Genomic DNA, 22,667 nt, shown 5'->3' on the forward strand with positions numbered 1-22,667 from the left:
TGTGAATGTGACCTTCACCTCAGGTGTATCTTCATGGTGCAGGTGTTTACATTTACAGTAATTGATTCCTATTCAGTGAGTGCTTGGTCACTGTCCTATATGCTGCTTTATAAATGTCAGTTTTATTTTAACCCCTTCCCACTAGCATCTGTTTCAAGTGCCCCTTGATGGGAGTGCGTTAATGTACATTTATAGCTTGCGGCTGCAGCACCCTTTGAATATTGATGTGATCTCCAAGGGATAGCTGCAGACTGCAATGGAGGGCCGAAAGATTTGGTAACCACACTGGTTACCAACCAAATCCTGGCCTTTCTTACCCTTCACACTACTGCTACTGTAGCTGTGTTACAGTGGTGCAGTAAAAGAATAAAAACCACATGGCCACCATCGAAGCCATGTGTTTGCTCTCATTTTGTGCTGCAGCATATGTAGTGAACTGTAGAAGTGATCCGAGTCAGGGCTGCATGTTATGCCAGCATTTTCTGTGTTTCTTGGGCACCATTGCAATAAATGTAGTTGTACTCCTTGCATTTATGGAGTAGCACCCAGAGCATTATCAGCCATCATTCTCCAGCTACAATGATGAATTAAAAAAAAAAAAAAAAACCTTGATATTATATCTGACAAATTATTGGTGATTGGGATTACCTTTAAATATATCACATCCCTATATATATATTATTGTATGTGTGTATATACATACATTCTAAATGCCTTTTTTCTCCCTTTTTTATACGTGATCACATTCCCTCTGTTCTCAGCTGCATAAGAGCTGGGGGAGGAGAGCAGCAGCACACAGAGCTTTCCAGTGAATGGCTATGCAGGGGGGTGTTTCGGGATGTCTGATCATTGGAGGAGAGCAGGCTGAGTTTCCAGCATAAATAGGGAGCTGACCACAGTGTGTTCTCCTGCTTAGCATAGTCAGTTTCATAGGCCCCTTTCACACTGGGGCGATTTGCAGGCGTTATTGTGCTGAAAATAGCGCCTGCAAACCGCCCCTAAACAGCCTCCGCTGTTTGTTCAGTGTGAAAGCCCGAGGGCTTTCACACTGAAGCGGTGCGCTGGCAGGAGAAGAAAAAAATCTCCTGCGAGCCGCATCTTTGGAGCGGCGAAGGAGCGGTGTATTCACCGCTCCTGCCCATTGAAATCAATGGGACAGCGTGGCTATACCGCGGCGATACCGCGGCTATAGCCGCGCTATACGAGGGGTTTTAACCCTTTTTCGGCCGCCAGCGGGGGGTTAAAACCGCACCGCTAGCGGCCGAATACCGTGGTAAAACAGCGCTAAAAATAGCGCTGTTTTACTGCCGACGCCCCCTACCTCCCCAGTGTGAAAGGGGCCTAATAGGAAAGCAGAGGAACTGGCAGGATCACCAGGTATTTCACACAAAGGAAGCATTACAAAGAGAACAGGATTCTCTTCATTTAGGTACATGGTACAGCAGGCGCATATCAGGAATATGAAATGTAACAAACGCTTTAAATTTCCCGCAAAGGCTTCCAGAACACTTTGAAGACTTTTTTAAGCGGAACTTTACCCATAACTTATTACATTATCAAAAAATAATGTTCTTTAGTAAGGAACATACATTCCACGTTAATAATTATGCCACCAAAATTAGTGAGTGCTGTAAATTGCCTCCAGCATTGCTCCTGGTATTGTCTGCTGGAGGCTGCCATTTTGCTGAAGCCCGGAGCCCCTGAGCAGCAGTAAATATTTAGGCTGTCAGCAGATCGGGCTCTAGTGGCTCAGATTTTTGTCATGATGCCAAAAATGGAGAGCAACTGAGCATGTGCAGCACAGAATGAGACAGTATATTGATTTTAAACAGTATAGGATTTTTTTTTTTTTTTTTACGTTTTATATAGCTATACCTGCAAAAGGGGCCAGCATGAAGTGATCTAGCAGGACTTAACTTTCTGACTAGTTATTCTTCAAATTTTTGAGAATGTGTGAGAGTTTTGCGATTTGTGTCGCATATGTTATGGGCTTTATTTTTTTTAATAATCCACTTGTTCTTAAAGTAGAAGTATAGTCAAAGCTTTTTTGGTTGTATTTCTCCTATGGATCACAGGAGTGCAGTTTGTTCTGCACTCCTGTGATCCGTTTTCAGCCAACAGAAGTCAGTCCAGGCTCTGAAAAGATCCCGACTATATAGTCAGGATCCACTCCAATACCTGGACCAACAGCTGGTTCAGCCTCTGTGATCTGCTCAAAGCCTGAGCCGCTCCCTCCCCCTCCACAGCCCAACACTCTAGTGAGTACTGGAGGGGCAGAGCAGAGAACTGGAGACCGACAGTCACCAGTTATCTGCAGCCTGAAATCTGAGAGTTGAACAATCAGCGGTGCTTGATCAATCAGTTCTCAGCCTGAAACCAGGGTGGAACAAATGTAACATCGGACTGATGCTGTATCCACCTAGGTGAGGTATAGTTTTGTTTTGTTTTCCCACAAATCCCATACTTTTTTTATGTACTATATGTATACATTATTCTCAAACATTTATTACATGACAAAGTATTTTCAAAGCACTATGGAGTAGCTGAAGAAGACAGCACAGCAGAAGTAGTTTGCCTTGTGGCTGGCTTTGTCTGACTTTCATTTCTGACTGAGTAATCAAATAAGGGAGGAGTCCCTGGGTTTGCATTTTGTTCTGTGTCTAAACTGCAATAGAGCAACTATGTCAGCATTGGGGAGAAATGGGGGGGGGGGGAAAGATTTCAGCTGCTGACCCATAAGTTGTAAACATAAAGTATAAAAATTTGAATGTACCTTGCGAAAAAAAGGGAAGAAATTATAGAAAAAAAACCTGAATAGTAACATTGGGCATCTTTTTAACAGCAGTATAGAAACCTGCCCATAGGCAATATTCTTTATAAAGCATTATTGCAATTTTCTTTTTAATTCTGACTTCAATACTATTACTGACAAGAGCAGGGGATGCAGAAAGTTGTTATCCTACATTTTCTACAGTAGAATTTTAGTTACTTATTTATTTGGAGGGCACATTGATGGATTTTTTTTTTTCCCAAAACCGATGCATCAAAATGGAATTGACATTTTATAAATTAATACATTTAATAGAGAAAAAATGAATGGACTTTAAAAGCACGTATAACAAATTAAACTATTAGATTACATTAGAAATATATTCCACAATACATACAATGACATCACATAAAGCATCTAAAATAGGTAGGACCCCACGTGGTTAACACTAGAGGATATGATACAATATACTGAGTGACAATTCGTATTGATGCATCCACATGTATACTCATCTCAATTAGGGGTCCTACTCTCCACAATTGAGAGGAGTATACATGTGGATGCATCATAATGAATTGTCACTTAGTATATTATTTCTAATTTAATCCAATAAATTATTTGTTATACGTGCCTTTAACCGCTTTAGGACCAGCCGCTGTTGGCGGCACAATGGCTCTCCTGCACGAATCACCATAGGTGTACAGCAGCTCCCGCAGGCTCTGCTGCGGGAGCGTGCCCGCGGGTCGGGAGGATTTGAGGTCCTCTGGCGGCCCACGATTGCCTTGTACACAGGCAGAACGGGAGATGCCTATGTAAACAAGGCATTTCCTCGTTCTGACAGGTGACCTGACGGTGGGTGATCCACTGTTCCCAGTGGTCGGGAACATTGATCTATGTCATGTCCCAGTAAGACCACCCCCCACAGTTAGAAACACACATCGGGAACATGGTTAACCCCTTGATCGCCCCTAGTCTTAACCCGTTCCTTGCCAGTGACATTTATAGGGTAATCAGTGGCTATTTTTAGCACTGATCACTGTATAAATGTCACTGGTCCCTAAAAAGTGTCAAGTGCCCGATCTGTCCGCCGCAATATCGCCCGCTAAAAATCGCTGCTCACCGCCATTACTAGTAAAAAAAAAATAAAAATGACTTAAATCTATTCTCTATTATTTAGACGCTATAATTTTTGCGCAAACCAAGCAATATAAGCCTATTGCAATTTTTTTTTTACCAAAGATATGTAGAAGAATACATATTGGCCTAAACTGATGAAGAAATTTTGTTTAAAAAAAAAATAAATGTGGGATATTTACTATAGCAAAAAGTAAAAAAATTTTATTTTTTTTTTTTTTATGTTTATAGCGCAAAAAAATAAAAACCGCAGAGGTGATCAAATACCACCAAAGAAATCTCTATTTGTGGGAAAAAAGGACGTAAATTTTGTTTGTGTACAACGTTGCACGACTGCGCAATGTCAGTTAAAGCGACGCAGTGCCAAATCGCAAAAACTGCTCTGGTCATTAAGGGGGTAAAACCTTGCGGGGCTGAAGTGGTTAAAGTCCATTCATTTTTTTCTCCTATTTAATTCATACAGCATTGAGATGTGGCACATGTATACTATTAGTGGGTGCCCCTTTGCCACCTAAGGGTGCTGGTATTCAATAAATTGGACTTTATAAATGTAAACAGCACTGGCAAATTACCAAAACACATTTGCAGCTAAGAGCAGATTGGCAATGTGATTTGCATCCTGTACATTACATGTCTGCATTTTGTTTATTACTTGGAGGAAGTTATTGTGATTAGAGTTTCTAATTGTTCTCAGTTTAAGTAATAAAGCCACTTTCTTCACACTTCACAACTCAGTTCCACAGAAGCTAAATAATATTTGGATAGTCTTCTTGGCAATATCAAATTCAGGAAATGTTAATAAATCAAGAGACGGAAAATGTTTGGTCCATTGTAGTAAATAGTGTGCTCATTTAAGAAAGATCTCATAAATCCATTTGTTAGTAAGACTCTATATCTTTACATTTTGAATGCTGTGATGTGAACTTTGTTAAAGGATGTAATATTAAAAAAAAAATAAAATAAAATTGTAAAAACTTTGATGGCACATGAGCAGCAAAATGAAGAAAGGCCAATAACATATTTCTGTGTAATGCCTGTTTTTTTTTTTTTTTTTTTTTTTTTGTTTTGTTTTTTTCCTATCCTGCCATCCATTATCCACATTTTTCTGTTCTTAAAATTCAGAGCTTTTTGTCTGTGTATTTTTTTTTTTGGTCAACATATTACATTATAAGCAAATTTTTAGTGTTAAAGTTGGAATATGTCTGTTGGGCTTATCTGATTTCAAGTATTTTTCAGACATTTGATCCCCATTTTAATACAATTTTTGTCTTTTGCTTTTTTTTTATTTATTAATATCACATCATATAATTTTAAGCCAGACCAAATCAATCTCCCACTCACCAAAATTAATTATACCCTAGTTAGTCTTTATTGTAATATAATTGTAATTTTGTGCTAGCAGACCCACAGCAGGGTACACTAAGAGATCAATCAAACCTTGAAGCACTTTAAGATGGATTGGAAGTAGAAACATGCACATGTTTTTATTACCACATTTAAAAAAAAAAAAAACACATTTGTACAGACACATGTGATAATAAAAAATAGATACTAGTATTCTTGTGTGGGGTTTTTAGCTCTCACAAGGGAGCACAAGGAAAGGATCTGCAGTGATGGTGGTTAAACACAAGTTTGATTAACGAAGCTTGTTTGTTATGGGTGATAGCACAGTTAATAAGTATTCCTGTGCTGGATTGCTGAACGGAAGAAGGGGAAGTCAGATGAGAGTCTCTTCATGCTCTGAAATGTCTGACAAGAGACGTCTATGTACAGTCAGTTCTGTATTTGATAATCCACTTGAGGTTTTTCTCCTTCACTAGTCCAGGTGTGAAACTCATACAAGTATCTCTGCAGTGGGTGTTTCCCTTTATATAATACTACAAAGCTCAGGGATTTGAAATGTGTTTTTTAACTATTCTTTATCACTTCAATAGGAGTGTAAGGTTTTGTTTTTTTTTGTTTTTTGTTTTTTTTTAATCTTATGTATTTTTTTCTTGGCAGTAGACATTGGTAAAGCATGCAGAGCAGGTGTCTTAGTCACGTAGCTCCTAAGAGTGCATTAACCTGGCACACTTGCCCAATACACTTTAGCATCTGAGTATTTCACTCTGTATAACATTCCATCAACATAGAGATTTGTCCTCTGGATAAATGAGTCACACCAGCTTAGTTATATTCTAATGTATTATATAAGCAAGCAAATACATATATATGTTTTGTTCTGGTCTGCCAATTTATTGTACTTGTTAATGCTTTTGTCTAAGGATAATTATGAGTTTATCCCAGGCAGGTTTAAATTCAGCAACTGTGGATTTTGCCGTTATGCACGTTAATACACATGTACCAAATGTTTAATGTCAAGTAAAATATATATATACAGATCAATTGTCAAGTAAGCTAAGTACCTAGGATCTAGGTAAGGTTTTGAATATATTTTACAGAAAATGTTCTATATTTATATAAAGTGCTTATATTTCTTGGATCACACTTGTGTACGTTTTGTGTGTCATAACTTTTATATATTTTACAAGAGTTTTTTTTTTTTTTTTTTCAATTTTTATATTTAATTTTTTTTTCAAATGATAAATTATAGTTGGGAGTAAAAGGTAGTATTAAGTTCAGTTTTTCCCTAATCCTGCAAAACAAGAAAGCAACCTAAAGAAGCTTGTCATTTTCTTTAAAATATGTGACCTAAATAATGCAGGTAAATGATAGCCAAGAGGTTGCAGTGATTTGTATCTGAGATTATGGCTGAGCCGTGTCATGGGTCATGTGGTTCAGCATGTGAACAGGAAGGTGAGAATTGGTGAACTTTTGCCTGAGTTGTGCAGTCCATCAGGGAATAAATGTACCAAATCAACTCTGCAGCTGTATAAGGAGGTAAACGGCTGACTAGCTCTCACACAGAGGCCTTTGTGCTCTGGACATGATCTAGCATTATGATGGGGTTCAATATTCCTTGGCTTTATAGCAATTACTAACCCATTATCACACTAAAACACTGGATCATTTATCTTCTAATTCCAAATGTCACCTGTTCTTCATTTACGTCTCGATAACCATTAATTATACTCGCTGGAATTTAAACAAAGTTTTTCCCCTCTGTTAAGACTAGTAAAAGATCCAGTAATGATAAATAAATCAGCCACTATGCAGCTCTCATTTCTCGTTTTCAGACTGAGGTCTGGTACAATGTGAACTATTAGAGGAAATGCCTAGAAATTGGTAGGTCAGGGGCCTGGGAGAGTCTGTCTGACCATTGTTGTAACTACAGATTTCTGGCACTCATTCCAGACAAGAAACTCGTACGCTATGCAAATTTCAGACAGCATAAGCAGTGAAAACAAACATTAGCCAATGAGGGCTTGCAAACTGTATGACTATTTCCTTTTTATTATGAACAGAGTTTTTTTTTTTTTTATCCTTTGTTAAAGGATGATTTTTTTGAAACCTAGAAAATGTTGCAGTACTAGCTATATTTTTCAAAAAGAAAAAAAAAAACATACTGTTAATGTATGTGAAATATGGTGACACTGCAGTTTTATCGATTATATATATATATATATATATATATATATATATATATATATATATATATATATATATATATATATATATATATATATATAGAGAGAGAGAGAGTTATATATATATATATATATATATATATCAGTGTAACAAGCATTACATGCCAGTAGCGGAGTTCCAGCCTGGGGGGAAAAAAAAATGTAGTCACCAGCTACAAATACTGTAGCTGCTGATTTTTCATACTGTATAAGGACACTTACCTATCCAGGGAGCCTGCGATGTTGGCACCCCAAGCTGGGTTTTTCTACTTCACATGCGTAAGTCGCGCGGTGCTTTCTGAATGGTCCCGTTGTCTTCTGGGACACCCACAGGTCCCAGAAGGCAGCGAGGGGGAAGGAGGAGGGTCGAATGCAATTGCGGAAGTGACATACCTTGTCGCGGCGGCATAGGACGGAAGTCCTAAAAAAAGTCCAAAAAACAAGGGGAGTGGGGGTGGGGGGTCAGTTGTTTGAGACAGTTGTTTTTTTGCCTGGAACTCCACTTTAAAAAAAATATATATATTTTTTTTAAAAAATTGTGATTAACCACTTGCCGATCAGCCGTTGTCATTATACCGGCAAGGTGGCACGATCCCGCGAATCGCTGTATGTCGGCTCGGGATCTCACTTTTGGCCAGTGGGGGAGCCAATCAGCTGGTCCGGCGAACTCTATGTCCGGCGGCCACCTGCAATCATTCCCCGCAGTGACAGAATGGGGATCTGTCTGTGTAAACAAGGCAAATCTCCATTCTCACAGGGGAGATCACACATATCCTGTCTTTCGGCTAAGCAGGAAGATGGATCTGTGTGTTTCCCCAGTCCCACAGTCCCACATACACTTAGAAAACACCTGCAGGGAACACATTTAACCCCTTGTTCGCCCCTGATGTTAACCTCTTTTTTGCCAGTGTCATTAGTACAAAAACAATGCATATTTTTAGCACTGATTACTATGTCATTGGCTCCCAAAAAAGTGTAAAAAATGTCAGGTGTCCGATCTGTCCGCTGCAATGTTGCAGTCCCACTAAAAATCACTGATCGCCGCCATTACTATTAAAAAAAAAAAATAATAATAATAAAAACGCCATAAATCTACCCCCTATTTTGTGGACTACTAGGACCCTCTGCAGTTTTTTTCTGATGAGTGTTGGCAGGACAGATATTGCAGATGTAGTGAATGCTTCATGCACATATTAAGAAAATATTCAATTATGGACAACAGCTATGTGAGGACTGGCGTAGGGTTCAAATATTTAATAACAGTAGCTGAGTAAGCTTTCAAAATTTTACATTAACCACTTAAGGACCGAGCCTGTCCGCTGCAATGTTGCAGTCCCACTAAAAATCACTGATCGCCGCCATTACTATTAAAAAAAAAAAATAATAATAATAAAAACGCCATAAATCTACACCCTATTTTGTGGACTACTAGGACCCTCTGCAGTTTTTTTCTGATGAGTGTTGGCAGGACAGATATTGCAGATGTAGTGAATGCTTCATGCACGTATTAAGAAAATATTCAATTAAAGACAACAGCTATGTGAGGACTGGCGTAGGGTTCAAATATTTAATAACAGTAGCTGAGTAAGCTTTCAAAATTGACATTAACCACTTAAGGACCGAGCCTCTTTCTGAGATTTGTTATTTACAAGTTAAAAACAGTTGTTTTTTTGCTAGAAATGTATACTGTTTGGGGGTTCTAACACCCTAGAGAATAAAATGGCGGTCGTTGCAATAATTTCTGTCACGCCGAATTTGCGCAGCAGTCTTACAAGTGCCGTTTTTTTGGAAAAAATACACTTTTTTGAATTAAAAAATAAGACAACAGTAAAATTAGCCCAATTTTTTTTATATTGTGAAAGATTGTTACGTCAAGTAAATTGATACCCAACATGTCATGCTTTAAAATTGCGCCCGATTGTGGAATGGTGACAAACTTTTACCCTTAATCTCCATATGCAACGTTTAAAAAAATTCTACAGGCTGCATGTTTTGAGTTACAGAAGACGTCTAGAGCTAGAATTATTGCTCTCGCTCTACCGATCGCGGTGATACCTCACATGTGTGGTTTGAACACCGTTTTCATATGCGGGCGCTACTCACGTATGCGTTCGCTTCTGCGCGCTAGCTCGGCGCTACGCGGCGCGTTTAAATTTTTATTTTTTTTATTTTTACACTGTTCTTTTTAAAAAAAAATGTCACTTTTATTCCAATTACAAGGAATGTAAACATCCTTGTAATAGGAAAAAAAGCATGACATGACCTCTTAAATATGAGATCTGGTATCAAAAAGACCTCAGACCTCATATTTACCTTAAAATGCAATAGAAGAAAAAAAAAATTGTCATTTTAACCGCTTGCCCATCAGCGCATACCGATTTACGTCGGCAGAATGGCACTGGCAGGCAAAAAGGGCGTACAGGTATGTCCCCTTTAAGAAGCGGTATTGCGAGGCACTCCGCTGGGTGCCCGCGATCGTGTCACGGAGAGGAGGAACGGGAGATGTTTTTGTAAACAAAGCATTTCCCCGTTCTGCCTAATGACAGGACAGTGATCACAGCTCTCTGTCATCGAGAGCTGTGATCACTATTCTGTGTGTTGAAGTCCAGCCCCCTCACAGTTAGAATCACTCCCTAGGACACACTTAACCCCTTTACTGCCCCCTAGTGGTTAACCCCTTCACTGCCAGTGTCATTTACACAGTAATCAATGCATTCTTATAGCATCGATCGCTGTATAAATGACAATGGTCCCAAAATAGTGTAAAAAATGTCCGATGTGTCCGCCATAATGTCGCAGTCCCGATAAAAATCGCAGATCGCCGCCATTACTAATAAAAAAAAAAATTATAATAAAATGCTATAAATCTATCTATTTGTAGACTTAGATTTTCCTGGGCTAAAGTGGTAAAAAATTTTTTAAAAAGTTTTAAAAAATGGCCCTTTAAGAGCTATGAGCGGAAGTGACGTTTTGACGTCGCTTCCGCCCTGCAATGGTATGGAGATGGGTAGGGGCCATCTTCCCCTCACTCGTCTCCATACCCAGGAAGGAGAAGCATCTGATTGCCTCCGCCGCTACCTACGGCTCTGGTAAGTGGCGGGAGGGCGGCCCTCTCCCGTCGACGATTAAAAGTGATCTTGCAGTGAATCCGCCTCAGAAACCACTATTATTGGAAACCAGACCGCCTGCTGAAGAAGAGGATACCGGGGTTATGGCAGCTAGCTGTGGCAGCTTTACGGTCAATTTCTGTTGAACAGGCATGGACACACATTCTCTGGAATTCAGCTGGTCCCTTCTGAATCTGGCTACATTTCAGTCCATCTATGCACAGCTTTTTATTTTTTACTGAGCTAAAATACAGTCCATTAATTGTAATGTGACTATGCATACAGGTGCGCAAACAATCGCCGTGCATTGTTCTGTAAAAAAAAAAAAATATTAGCAAAATCTGCAATATTTTAGAGCGCACGCGAAAATGCTTGAAAAAACATGCAAATACTTACAAAAAATAAAACCTGGCTTCACAGCCAGTTCCCTGCTGCGGCGGGAAAAAAAGGAGTGGGGCTGAACTTCCAGGCGGACCTTGCCAAACAGGTACCCGCTCCCGCTCCCTGAAAGGTGGCAATGGAGGGGGAGAAGGCAAACAAGCAGAGCTTCCCCTTTAAAGTTACAGTAGAAAAGATTGTGATAGGTACAAAAAAAATTACAGGGTTTTTTCCCGAATTATATTTCAGAAAGTAAAGTTTAAAAAAAATAAACATTAGCAGAGTTAAATTTTACGTAAAAATGTTATTCTGTCAAACTGCTTGTCAGCAATATGGCAGCAACTAGTCTGTGGATCTCTCATTGAGAATCTCTGATTTAGACAGCACAAGTTCATTGCTCCTTACCATTCTAACAAAAACTCAGCTCTGCATACATTCTATAACTGTCATGTGTGGGTCGCTGTATAACTGCAGTGATCTTTCTTTGAGCTGCATGCCAAACAACATTTCCGGGATCAGCAAGAACTGTACATTGGCTTGTTTCTGAGCCATCATGCAGCAATCCAAGATAAATATCAGGTTTGATACAGTCTTTTGTTATGTGATTATGTTTGATTGCTATGTGCATCATGGGGATGAATAGTTACAAGGTATTTAATGGAAAAAAGCAGTTCCTAACCAATCTTGTGACACCTAAAAGAACAATATTGCAGTGCTTGCTGGATAAGTAGACTTCAGAACTCACCACAATGCAATCTATCTCCATGGATACATTTTGATTGGATATGTAATGTTATGCCGTTTTAAGAGCTGTGTATTGCCTGACAAGGGGAGCTAAACTGAAAAACAAAAAAAACTTTTTCAAACCCGCTTCTCAAGTTGCAGTTAAAACAAGATTTTTGTCTTTTTGCTCTTGTTTGCTCTATGAACAATTATTTTTATGGGTGAAAAAATACAGTATACCTAACTTGGAGACCTACTGCGTGTGTGGGGGTGTATATATATATATATATATATATATATATATATATATATATATATATATATATATATATATATATACTTTAAATATTCCTATAGCTAAAGCTCTGTAATCTTGGGTTTTAAGCATATTAATGTGGTGTCTTTTGAGAGTCTGACCTTCTAGAAATCACTTTTCCTACATGACCAGCTTAACACAGCAGGTTGACTTGCAAAATCTGATGCAGCTGTGCATGTTAGCCAATCAGCTTCTAACTTCAGTTTGCTTGATTAAGCTTTGACAATAAGCTCATTGGACAATGATTACTTAAAACCTGGAAGCTAATTATTTTCTATGCAGAGCTGCACCAGATTTTGCACACTCTGGTTTTAGTAAACCAACCCCGTGGTGTCTACCTGCTAAAATTAAGATAGGTCTGTACCTTGCTTGACAAAGCAGATTGCCCATGCCATTTCTGCACTGTAGTATTATAAGCATAACTAATGAAATGGTGATATATCAAAACCCATCAAAGGGAAATACCCTTAGTTTGGCAAAAGCAATATAGATACTCTAGAGGTTCACTGATCTCTGCTTTGCTGTGTTGTGTAGCATAAGGGGATGGAAAACTCCCTTTGATATCTGTAACTACTGCCCTGCTTGCTTTTTGGACTACATGCAAAGATTTTACACAATGGTAATTTAACCCTGAGTTCTCTTCCTGCTACAAGCCCATCTGAGTACTTAGCCCTCTGCCCATCAGATTAGAGTGCAGAAAACCATGAAATTGAATAAAATACCATATTGTATTATCAGGATATATTAAATTCAGATACTCAGAGGTAGAGAAAAGCTGCTCCATATTATACACAATTGTGTGAATGTTGTAAATGATGTGGACGTTTGCAGGAGAACCAGTATTCATCTTCTATATAGTGAACACGGATTTGCTGATTACACACAATATGATGACACATATCAGTGGGCACAGGACTGCTGCTGTGTACAGCTCTGTGCCTGTCAGTTTTACAAAAACTTCCATTTAACAAAAGTTAAAAAGTAAAAAAGTGTTTATGATCATGGATAACTGCTGTCCCACCACCAGGAAGGACCTAGTGGATATTAAGCTTTACAAGTTTGATGTCTATGGATATGATACGTAAAGTTGACTATAGAGGGTCGTTTGAAAAGACTGTTAAAACATATTGTAAATTTATTTTTACAGTTTAAGTCATTTCACAAACTCTTTACCTTCACCAAAATTAACTTTCATCTGTAACTTTTGCTAAACTGGAAATTAAATTGACACAATCCCAACCACCTTAAAATCATCTAGATTAATGGATTTCACGTTATTAGAAGGTGATTTTCAGGATAGCCAAGCCTCTAAGAATGTTAAATGCCAGTTAGTTATTGAACCATTGGTACTGAGTCCTGCAAACTTCCTGATTTTATTCTGTGGTGTCTGATTGTGCATGGGAATATAAATGAGGAGGGATTAGGAATGCTTTGTTCCTAATTTCTGTATGCAAGACTGGGAGGACAGCCATAAAGCTCTCCGATAAAATATTATATAGGCTGTGCTTTACAGCCCACTGCAACAATAACGATAATACCGTATGTAGGCGGTGCTTTACAGCCCGCTGCAACAATAAAAAAGTGAACCTAAGGCTCCATGCACACTGGAGCTCATAAACAGCCGTTCTGAACGTCGGATTGCTGGCAGGAAAACGCTGCTTTAAAAAGGCGATTTTATCAGCGTTTTGCATTGCCGTCAATGCACGTTTAGTGGTGCTAGCTTTTAACCACGTTTCTCTGCCTCTATTCAAAATCAATTGTTCCCTATGGGAGCCCTTTGATTTGAATAGAAGTCGCACTGCAAGTTGGATCATCATTCATGATCCAACTTGCGGTGCGACTTGTGTGCTGAGGATGAAGGGGAACCCTCGCCAAAATGAAAAAAAAATTGGTGTGGGGTTCCCCCATCAGACAATACCAGGCCCTTCGGTCTGGTATGGATTTTAAGGGGAACCCCCTTCGCCGAAAAAATGGCATGGGGGCCCCTCCAAAATCCATTCCAAACCCTTATCTGAGCACGTTGCCCGGCTGGTCAGGAAAGGGGGTGGGGACGAGCGAGTGCCCCTCCCCTCCTGAACCGTACCAGGCCGCATGCCCTCAACATGGGGGTAGGTGTTTCAGGGCGGGGGGGGCGCTGCGCCCCCCCCACCCCAAAGCACCTTGTCCCCATGTTGATGAGGACAAGGGCCTCTTCCTGACAACCCTGGCCGTTGGTTTCGGGGTCTGCGGGCGGGAGGCTTATCAGAATCTGGGAGCCCCCTTTAATAAGGTAGCCCCCAGATCCCAGCCCCCCACCCTATGTGAATGAGTATGGGGTACATCGAACCCCTACCCATTCACCTGGGGAAAAAAAGTGTCAAAAATAAAACACACTACACAGGTTTTTAAAGTAGTTTATTAGTCAGCTCCGGGGGTCTCTTCTTTTATCTCCATGTTCTCCGGCCTCTTCTCCCGATATCCGGTTCTTCTGCTGGGCTCCTCCGCTATCTTCTGCTTTTTTGCCGCTCTTTTGCTAGTGGTGGCCCAGTCTTCTCCATCGTCTTCTTCCCTCCGGTCGTCTTCCGATGTTGACACAACGCTCTCTCCCGCTGTAATGCCGGGTGAACGGTGCGCAACGACGTTAATTGGCATGGGGCATGGTCACCGGGTGATGTCATCCGGTGACCCCGCCCCTTATGACGACACAGTCCCGGTGCATGATGGGGATGTGGCATCATAAGGGGCGGGGTCACCGGATGACATCACCTGGTGACCACGCCCCATGCCAATATAAGTCGTTGCGCACCGCTCACCCGGCATTACAGCGGGAGAGAGCGTTGTGTCAACATCGGAAGAAGACCGGAGGGAAGAAGATGACGGAGAAGACCGGGCCACCGCTAGCAAAAGAGCGGCAAAAGAGCAGAAGATAGAGGAGGAGCCTGGCAGAAGAACCGGAGTCCAGGAGAAAAGGCCGGAGAGCACGGAGAAGAAAGAAGAGACCCCCGGAGCTGACTAATAAACTACTTTAAAAACCTGTGTAGTGTGTTTGTTTTATTTTTGACACTTTTCTCCCCAGGTGAATGGGTAGTGGTACGATGTACCCCCATACTCATTCACATAGGGTGAGGGGCCGGGATCTGGGGCCCCCTTATTAAAGGGGGCTCCCAGATTCCGATAAGCCTCCCGCCCGCAGACCTCAACAACCAACGGCCAGTGTTGTCAGAAAGAGGCCCTTGTCCTCCTCAACATGGGGACAAGGTTCTTTGGCGTGGGGGGGCGCAGCGCTCCCCCACGCCCCGAAGCACCTACCCCCATGTTGAGGGCATGCGGCCTGATACGTTACAGGGGGAGGGCGCTCGCTTGTCCCCACCCCTTTCCTGACCAGCCGGGCTGCGTGCTCGGATAAGGGTTTGGTATGCATTTTCCCCTTAAAATCCATGCCAGACCGAATGCCCTGGTATTGTCTGAGGGGGGAACCCCACGCCAATTTTTTTTTTCATTTTGGCGAGGGTTCCCCTTCATCCTCAGCACACAAGTCGCACCACAAGTTGGATCATGAATGATGATCCGACTTGCAGTGCGACTTCTATTCAAATTAATGGGCTCCCATAGGGAACCATTGAGTTTGAATAGAGGCAGAGAAATGCCGAACGAGGCTTAACGCTCTTTTTACAGCATTAACCCTCGTTTAACACCTTTTACCGGTGTCTGGCGTTTGCAGTACTGCTCTTGAACGCGCATTTCTGGCGTTCAGAAAAAAACCTATAAACTCTACTGCTCATTAAAGCTAAAAAATGTCCATGTGTGCATGGACACATAAGCTAACATAGAGTGGAGTTTATGGGCTTTAAAAAAAAAAAAAACGCCCAAACTCCAATAAACTGCAGTTTATCAGCTCCAGTGTGCATGGAGCCTAAATGCAACAAAAGTGTCAAATAGGGTGCACAGATCAGCCTAAAACAAGTTAGAGGTCTCAGAATAATTTTAGAGACATCTTCGTTTAATGCTAAGCAGGTGACATTGTAAAGATTTATAATTTAAGGTGAATTTTTATCCAGGCTATGGACATTTAACGTATTAATATATTAACTAGTAAATGAGCTTTAAAGCAAGCCCTTAAGAGACCTCTGCAGGCAATGTGGATCAATTCATCCCCAAAGTCCGCAGCCAAAGCACTTAGTTATCTTTCAGCAGCTCAGCTCCCCTGCTCCTTCCTTGCAGAGCACCTGTCCTGTTTACAGTACAGATTAGAAGCCTGAAAAACTGCCAAATCATTTTCTAAGAAAGGGGAGCAGGGGAAGGTGAGCTGCTGGCGAGAGAGCAACTTCAGTTATTCTACTGTGAACTGCAGGGATGGCTTGTGCAGGCCATACATGGATCAAAGCCCAAACATTTTGTTGATCGAAGATTGAAAATTTTGTGCATTTTGTAATCTGATGGTGCCACTATTGAGTTTGAGATTCAACCAATCAAGCTTTCAATTTTTAAGCTCATGTTATAGAAAAGAAAATTTGTGACTGGGAATCTACTTTTCTTTCCAGGTTACAGCCCATGCGCATTTCTTTTTCAATTCTACGCCTCGCACGATTCTCCCATCGTTGATTTAGAAATTTGTTTTTAAAAATTTTCCAACATGCCTGATCACTCAAATCTAAAATTCGGTGGCCGCATGAAAATTGTCTGTTGTTGCAGCCCCACTGATGGTCAAAAATCGAACATTTTATTCTAAGGTGTGATTTTTGAACGAGAAATTGTTTGGAATTCAACATTTGTATGGCCGGTATTACTCTGCAGTAATTTTGCATATCTTTTATTTTTATTTACTGTTTTCAGAAGTGCAAAGAATTTTAAGCCCTGGTATGTCTAACTATTAACATGGTTTAATGTTTTACATTTAGTAGGGTGTTTATAGATTGTATAAGATTATAAGATAATTGTGTGTGTGTGTGTGTGTGTGTGTGTGTGTGTGTGTGTGTTTTAAATTTTTTTTTTTTTTTTTTTTTTTTTTAGTTTTTTGGATTGGATATGTGCAAGTATAAAGGGACCTATACACTCAAGATACTGTTGTATACATCTGAATTTGGAAAAATATTGGTAGCAGGGCCTTTAGTAAACTTTCCGTTCTTATTTGTGCATTTCAAATATGGAAAAATGGGTATGGCCTTTTTAGAGGTGCAAAATCAGAACAAGCCAAGGGCAGAGAAAAGGTTAAACAAATGCCGGGATTGGAAAGTAGCTTTACTAATGGCAGTAATACATATATAATGTACAGCAGCAGAGCATAACTGCACATCAACGTCCTGGATCCAGCATAGCATGTTTTATGGACCGAGATCAGAGAATGGTTGTAGGAATACCAAGGCAGTAAATTCAAACTGTGACATGAAAGATTCTGCTTAACTCTGACTTCAAAATTAATTAAAAATGCCTTTCTAAAATACTAGGGCATTACTGATTGGCACTGGTCAGATTTTCATTGCCACTGCCCATTAAAGGTCAGCTATTGGGTTCATAAATACAACAGACATTAGAAGGCATATAGGGATTTTTCCAAGAAATGTTTTTTGTGTCTGACGGACTATAATTGAGGTTTTGTTGTGTGTCAGATTATGCTACAGGGGAACATTATTGTTTTTAATGGCAGAAATCCACTTTCATATAGCAGCAAGGAAACAGATTTATTTTTCATACATCATGGGACATAGGGGGAGCTTTACTAAAACTGGCGCACACAGAATCTGGTGCAGTTGTGCAAAGCAACCAATCAGCTTCCAGGTTTAATTGTCAAAACTTAATTGAACAAGCTGAAGCTAGAAGCTGATTGGCTACCATGCACAGCTGCACCAGATTCTGTGCGCTACAGTTTTAGTAAATCTCCCCAATAGAGTCAGGCTAATATTCATTACCTGCTGGGTTATACTTCATCTCCAGGTGAATGGACACTGCTAGACCAAAGATCTTTAGACAGGAAGTGATCCCCTATATAACTCCTCCCATACAGGATCACTTCCTGTCTAAAGACCCTTGGTCTACCAGTGTCCATTCATCTGGAGATGAAGTATAACCCAGCAGGTCATGAATATTATCCTGACTCTGTGTCCCATGATGTACTCAAAAGGATTTTACAGGTAAGTATGACGAAAAAAATCATATTTTCCCATTTAAAAAAAAAAGTATATTCAGTGCCACCCCAAGGAGACCATTAATTACTGATCATATAGATATATACTGTACATATATATATTCCACAGACAGGGGTAGGAAACCTTTTGAGGAGAGATGGAGATCTACCTGGACAACATTGAAGAGATCAAAGATCACCAGGGTGCAGCACCTCCTTTGTTTTTTTGGGGGTTTTTTTTAGGGATTAGCTAGTAATCCCCCCCCCCCCCAAAAAAAGTAAAGACATTAAAAAACCTAGAAAAAATCTACTAAAACTGTCACTGTAAAAATATAAGCTTAGCCTACCTTTTAAAAGTTGGCTTCACTGAGAAACTCTGCATTCACTTTCATTCGCAATTTTTTTAAAATCTGGGGAGTAATTGGTTACCCCCACAAATCTGATGCCATCTGATGGGGGCATTGTCCTTTTTAAAACTTGTGAAGACCAGGGGTAGGCAACCTTTTTGAGCACAGTGTGCCGAAAAATGTTTTCAAAGAAATTGAGCGTGCCGATGTTATAACAAAAAATGTCAACTTCACACTCTCAAACACAAAAATCATTTTTTATAACGTAAATGCTGTAAACTACTTTACTAGTGAGAGATTAACATCCTGCACTCTCACACCTCAGATCAGCCCCAATTCCTGCAACTCCACACCTCAGATCACTGTCCCCCCTGCAAATCTGTTTCCCCACTGTACCCCCTGCAAATCTGTTTCCCCACTGTACCCCCCTGCACATCTGCCCCACCACTGTACCCCCCTGCACATCTGCCCCCCACCACTGTACCCCCCTGCACATCTGCCCCCCACCACTGTACCCCCCTGCACATCTGCCCCACCACTGTACCCCCCTGCACATCTGCCCCACCACTGTAACCCCCTGCACATCTGCCCCACCACTGTAACCCCCTGCACATCTGCCCCACCACTGTACCCCCCTGCACATCTGCCCCACCACTGTACCCCCCTGCACATCTGCCCCACCACTGTACCCCCCTGCACATCTGCCCCACCACTGTAATCCCCTGCACATCTGCCCCACCCTTGTACTACCCTGTACATCTGCCCAATCTTTGTACCCCCCTGCTCATCTATCCCACCACTGTAACCCCTGAACATCTGCCCCACCTCTGTACCCCCCTGCTTATCTATCCCACCATTGTAACCCCCTGCTCATCTGCCCCACCAATGTTCCCCTTTTCTCATCTGTCCAACCACTGAACCATCTTCTCATCTGTCCTAACACTGAACTTATCTGCTCATCTGCCCCACCACTGTAACCCCCTTTCTTATCTGTCCCACGACTGTACCTCTTGCACATCTGTTCCCCCTGCTCTTCTGCTCCACCACTATAACCCCCTGCTCATATGTTCCACCGATGTACCTCCTTTCTCCTCTGCACATCTGCCCCACCTCTGTACCCCCTGCTCCTCTGCCCCACCACTGTAACCCCCTGCTCATCTGTCCCACCAATGTAGCTACTTCTCATTTTGCCCAATACTGAAGCCCCCCTGCTCATCTGTCCCACCAATGTACCTACTTCTCATCTGGCCCAACACTGAACCCCCCCTGCTCATCTGTCCCATCACTGTACCCTCTGCTTTTCTGTCTCACAGCTGGACCCCCTTCTCATCCCTCCCACCACTGTAACCCCCCTGCTCATCTGCCCCATCAATGTACCCCTCTTCTCATCTGACCACCACGGTACCTCCCTGCACATCTGCTCCACCGCCATATCCCCATGCTCTTCTGTCTCACTACTGAATCACCTTCTCATCTGTCCTAACACTGAACCCATCTGCTCATCTGCCGCACCACTGTAACCCGCTTTCTTATCTGCCCCACCAATGTACCGCCAGCACATATGTCTCACATCTGTACCCCCCTGCTCTCCTCCCCCAGCACTGTTCCCCCCTGCTCTCCTCCCCCAGCACTGTTCCCCCTGCTCTTCTCCCCCACCACTATTTTACCCTGCTCTCCTCCCCACCATTGTTCCCCTTGCACTCTTCCCCCACCACTGTAACCCCCTGCTCATCTGCCCCACCAATACACCTCCTTTCACATCTGCCCCACTGCTCTACCCCCCTGCTCATCTGGCCCATCACTGTACCTTCCTGCACATCTGCCCCAACGCTGTACCCCCCTGCTCTTCTGTTCCACCTCTGAAGCCCGCCTGCTCATTTTCCCCACTGCTGTACCCTCCTGCTCATCTGCTCCACTGCTGTACCCTCTTCTCATCTATGAAATGCGTGATATGCAGAGTGGTAAAGGGAAATACAGATGAAACACATCTACCTGTCCTGGCACACTCATCCTGCTAAACCACCTCTCGCATCCAGCTCACATGCTTGTACAGTGCCTTGCAAAAGTATTCACCCCATTGGCATTTTTTGTTTTGTTGCCTCACAACCTGGAATTAACATGGATTGTTTGAGGATTTGTATCATTTAATTTACAGAACATGCCACAACTTTGAAGATTTTTTTTTATTGTGAAGCAAACAACAAATAGGACAAAATAACAGAAAAAGTCAATGTGCATAACTATTCACCTCCCTAAAGTCAATACTTTGTAGAGCCACCTTTTTCAGGTGGCCTAGACCAAACATGTAGTAGTATGTTGCATTCCACTATGTACAAGATGCAGACATTACGAGAAATGGCCTGTGGTGTCAATGAGTCCTCTCTTCCCCATGTCATTTTAAAAGTGTTTTGTTACCTCCTCAGTACCATTTAGTATATAAGCACAAATAGACACTATTGATCACCTAAATTAAAGGGTCTATTTGTGTTTTCATTAGAGGTTCATGCAGATGTCACCCAAGGCTGACATGATTTTAACATTGGATTCAATTGGGGAAATGTGAATTCTGGGTGAAAGTTATGTGAAAACCTTTATAAATAGACCCCTGTGTGCTATATAAAGTGCAATGTTTATGCACTGTAGTTCATGTAGTACCCTGCAGACTTGCTGAATGCATTATGTGTCTTGGAAACAAAAAACCTAGTAGGTCATACTCAATGCTTTGTTTATTTACTTTGCAGGCTATGTGGCTGATGCTGCAAACAGATGAGCCTGAGGACTTCGTGATATCTACTGGGGAGGTCCACAGCGTTCGGGAGTTTGTGGAGAAAGCTTTCAAGCATATCGGGAAAACCATTGTGTAAGCAAATGACTGTGCACCATCATTAATGATATTGTAGCTTCAGAGCAATATATGCAACCGATTACAAATCATAGCAGTTGTTAAACAGACACTCAGCTCATTGGCATGCTTAGTGGATTTAAAGTAATTATCCATAACAGAGGTTATAGAAATGCAACACAGGTGTGGTTGTGATATTAACCTTATAGATGAATGCCTTGTTTCCCTTTTGTGAGAATAGTGCATAGTTAGGCACTTTTACTACCAAAACACTTTCAAAATCACTTCTAGTACCCACAATGTCCTATAACGATTGCAAGCTCTGTTGGTACCAAGTATTGGACAATTGTGCTGACACAACAAAATGATTTGTAGAACTGGTGGAAGTGAACTTTCCTTGATTGCAGAGTTCCCCAAAACTGTGCTACCCAATCTGTTCTGTTAGCTTAGCAGAAGTACATTCTTAGCACATTTTAGCTGGAAATAGACTTCACATCTGGAAGCTTTTCATGACATCAGGGACAGTTTGCACATTTGTATCAAATACCTTACACCTCAACCCAGTTAAAATAGCCATTTGTCAGATCCACTGATACTGGCGTATTTGTAGGTTGGAGTACAGGGGTTGGACAAAAATATGGAAACACTACATGATTTTCTGGTGTGAAAGGCGGCATAAATGCCAAACATACAAAGAACACCTTGCCTTGCTTATTGATTTTCACAAATATAAACCATTGACAATCCACCATAACTTTTAATCCATAAATACTTTAAAACTGTAAACCAAATCAGCCAAAATCAGTGGGGTGCTCTTCAAATATCCCTCTGGCGAAGGACAAAGACCCCCGCCTCCTGCTTAAATAGGGGTCCTAGGAATTTATGGAAGGGGCCAGTTGACTTTAAATGACCTAGCCAACAGCCCCCCCAAAACAATCGGCTGACCTTTTTTGACCTGTCACAAAACCCCTCATTGAAATCTGTGGCTGCTCAAAACTCCTACTGCAACCATCCCCTGATTGAAAGGAGGGCCTTAAAACAGGCTATCTCCCCCTTTCCTCACATTCTTTTGCTTCTGCTGTGTGATGAGAAGTGGGAAGCCTCACGGTCGTCATTCACTGTGCACTGCTAGTAATACGGAGTTCTGTCAGAGCTTACTGAATTGCAAACGGGGCAAATTGTTTGTGCCCACTTACGCTGGTGACTCTGTGATTGAAGCTGCTAATTTATCTGCGGTGTCACATGGTACAGTATCAAAGGTTATGACAGCATATGCATTTTCCGGGAAACCTGCTTCTGATAAGCATAAGCACGGTTGACACGGTCAACTGCTATCGGAATCTATTATCCACCATCCAAGACATATATTTGTTAATTCCCAGGA

At 41.4% G+C, this 22,667-nt stretch overlaps 1 protein-coding gene across 1 annotated transcript in view; it reads left to right on the forward strand.

The window, feature by feature from the left end:
* Positions 1-22,667, forward strand: part of GMDS (GDP-mannose 4,6-dehydratase) — an 802,997-nt gene that overhangs the window by 605,722 nt on the left and 174,608 nt on the right. Inside the window, exon 9 of the mRNA XM_073630960.1 lies at positions 21,183-21,301. Coding sequence (XP_073487061.1) covers positions 21,183-21,301 — 119 coding nt within the window. The remainder of the gene's footprint in view (positions 1-21,182; positions 21,302-22,667) is intronic.

Source organism: Aquarana catesbeiana, linkage group LG05, assembly GCF_042186555.1.
Source record: "Aquarana catesbeiana isolate 2022-GZ linkage group LG05, ASM4218655v1, whole genome shotgun sequence".
NCBI lineage: Eukaryota > Metazoa > Chordata > Amphibia > Anura > Ranidae > Aquarana > Aquarana catesbeiana.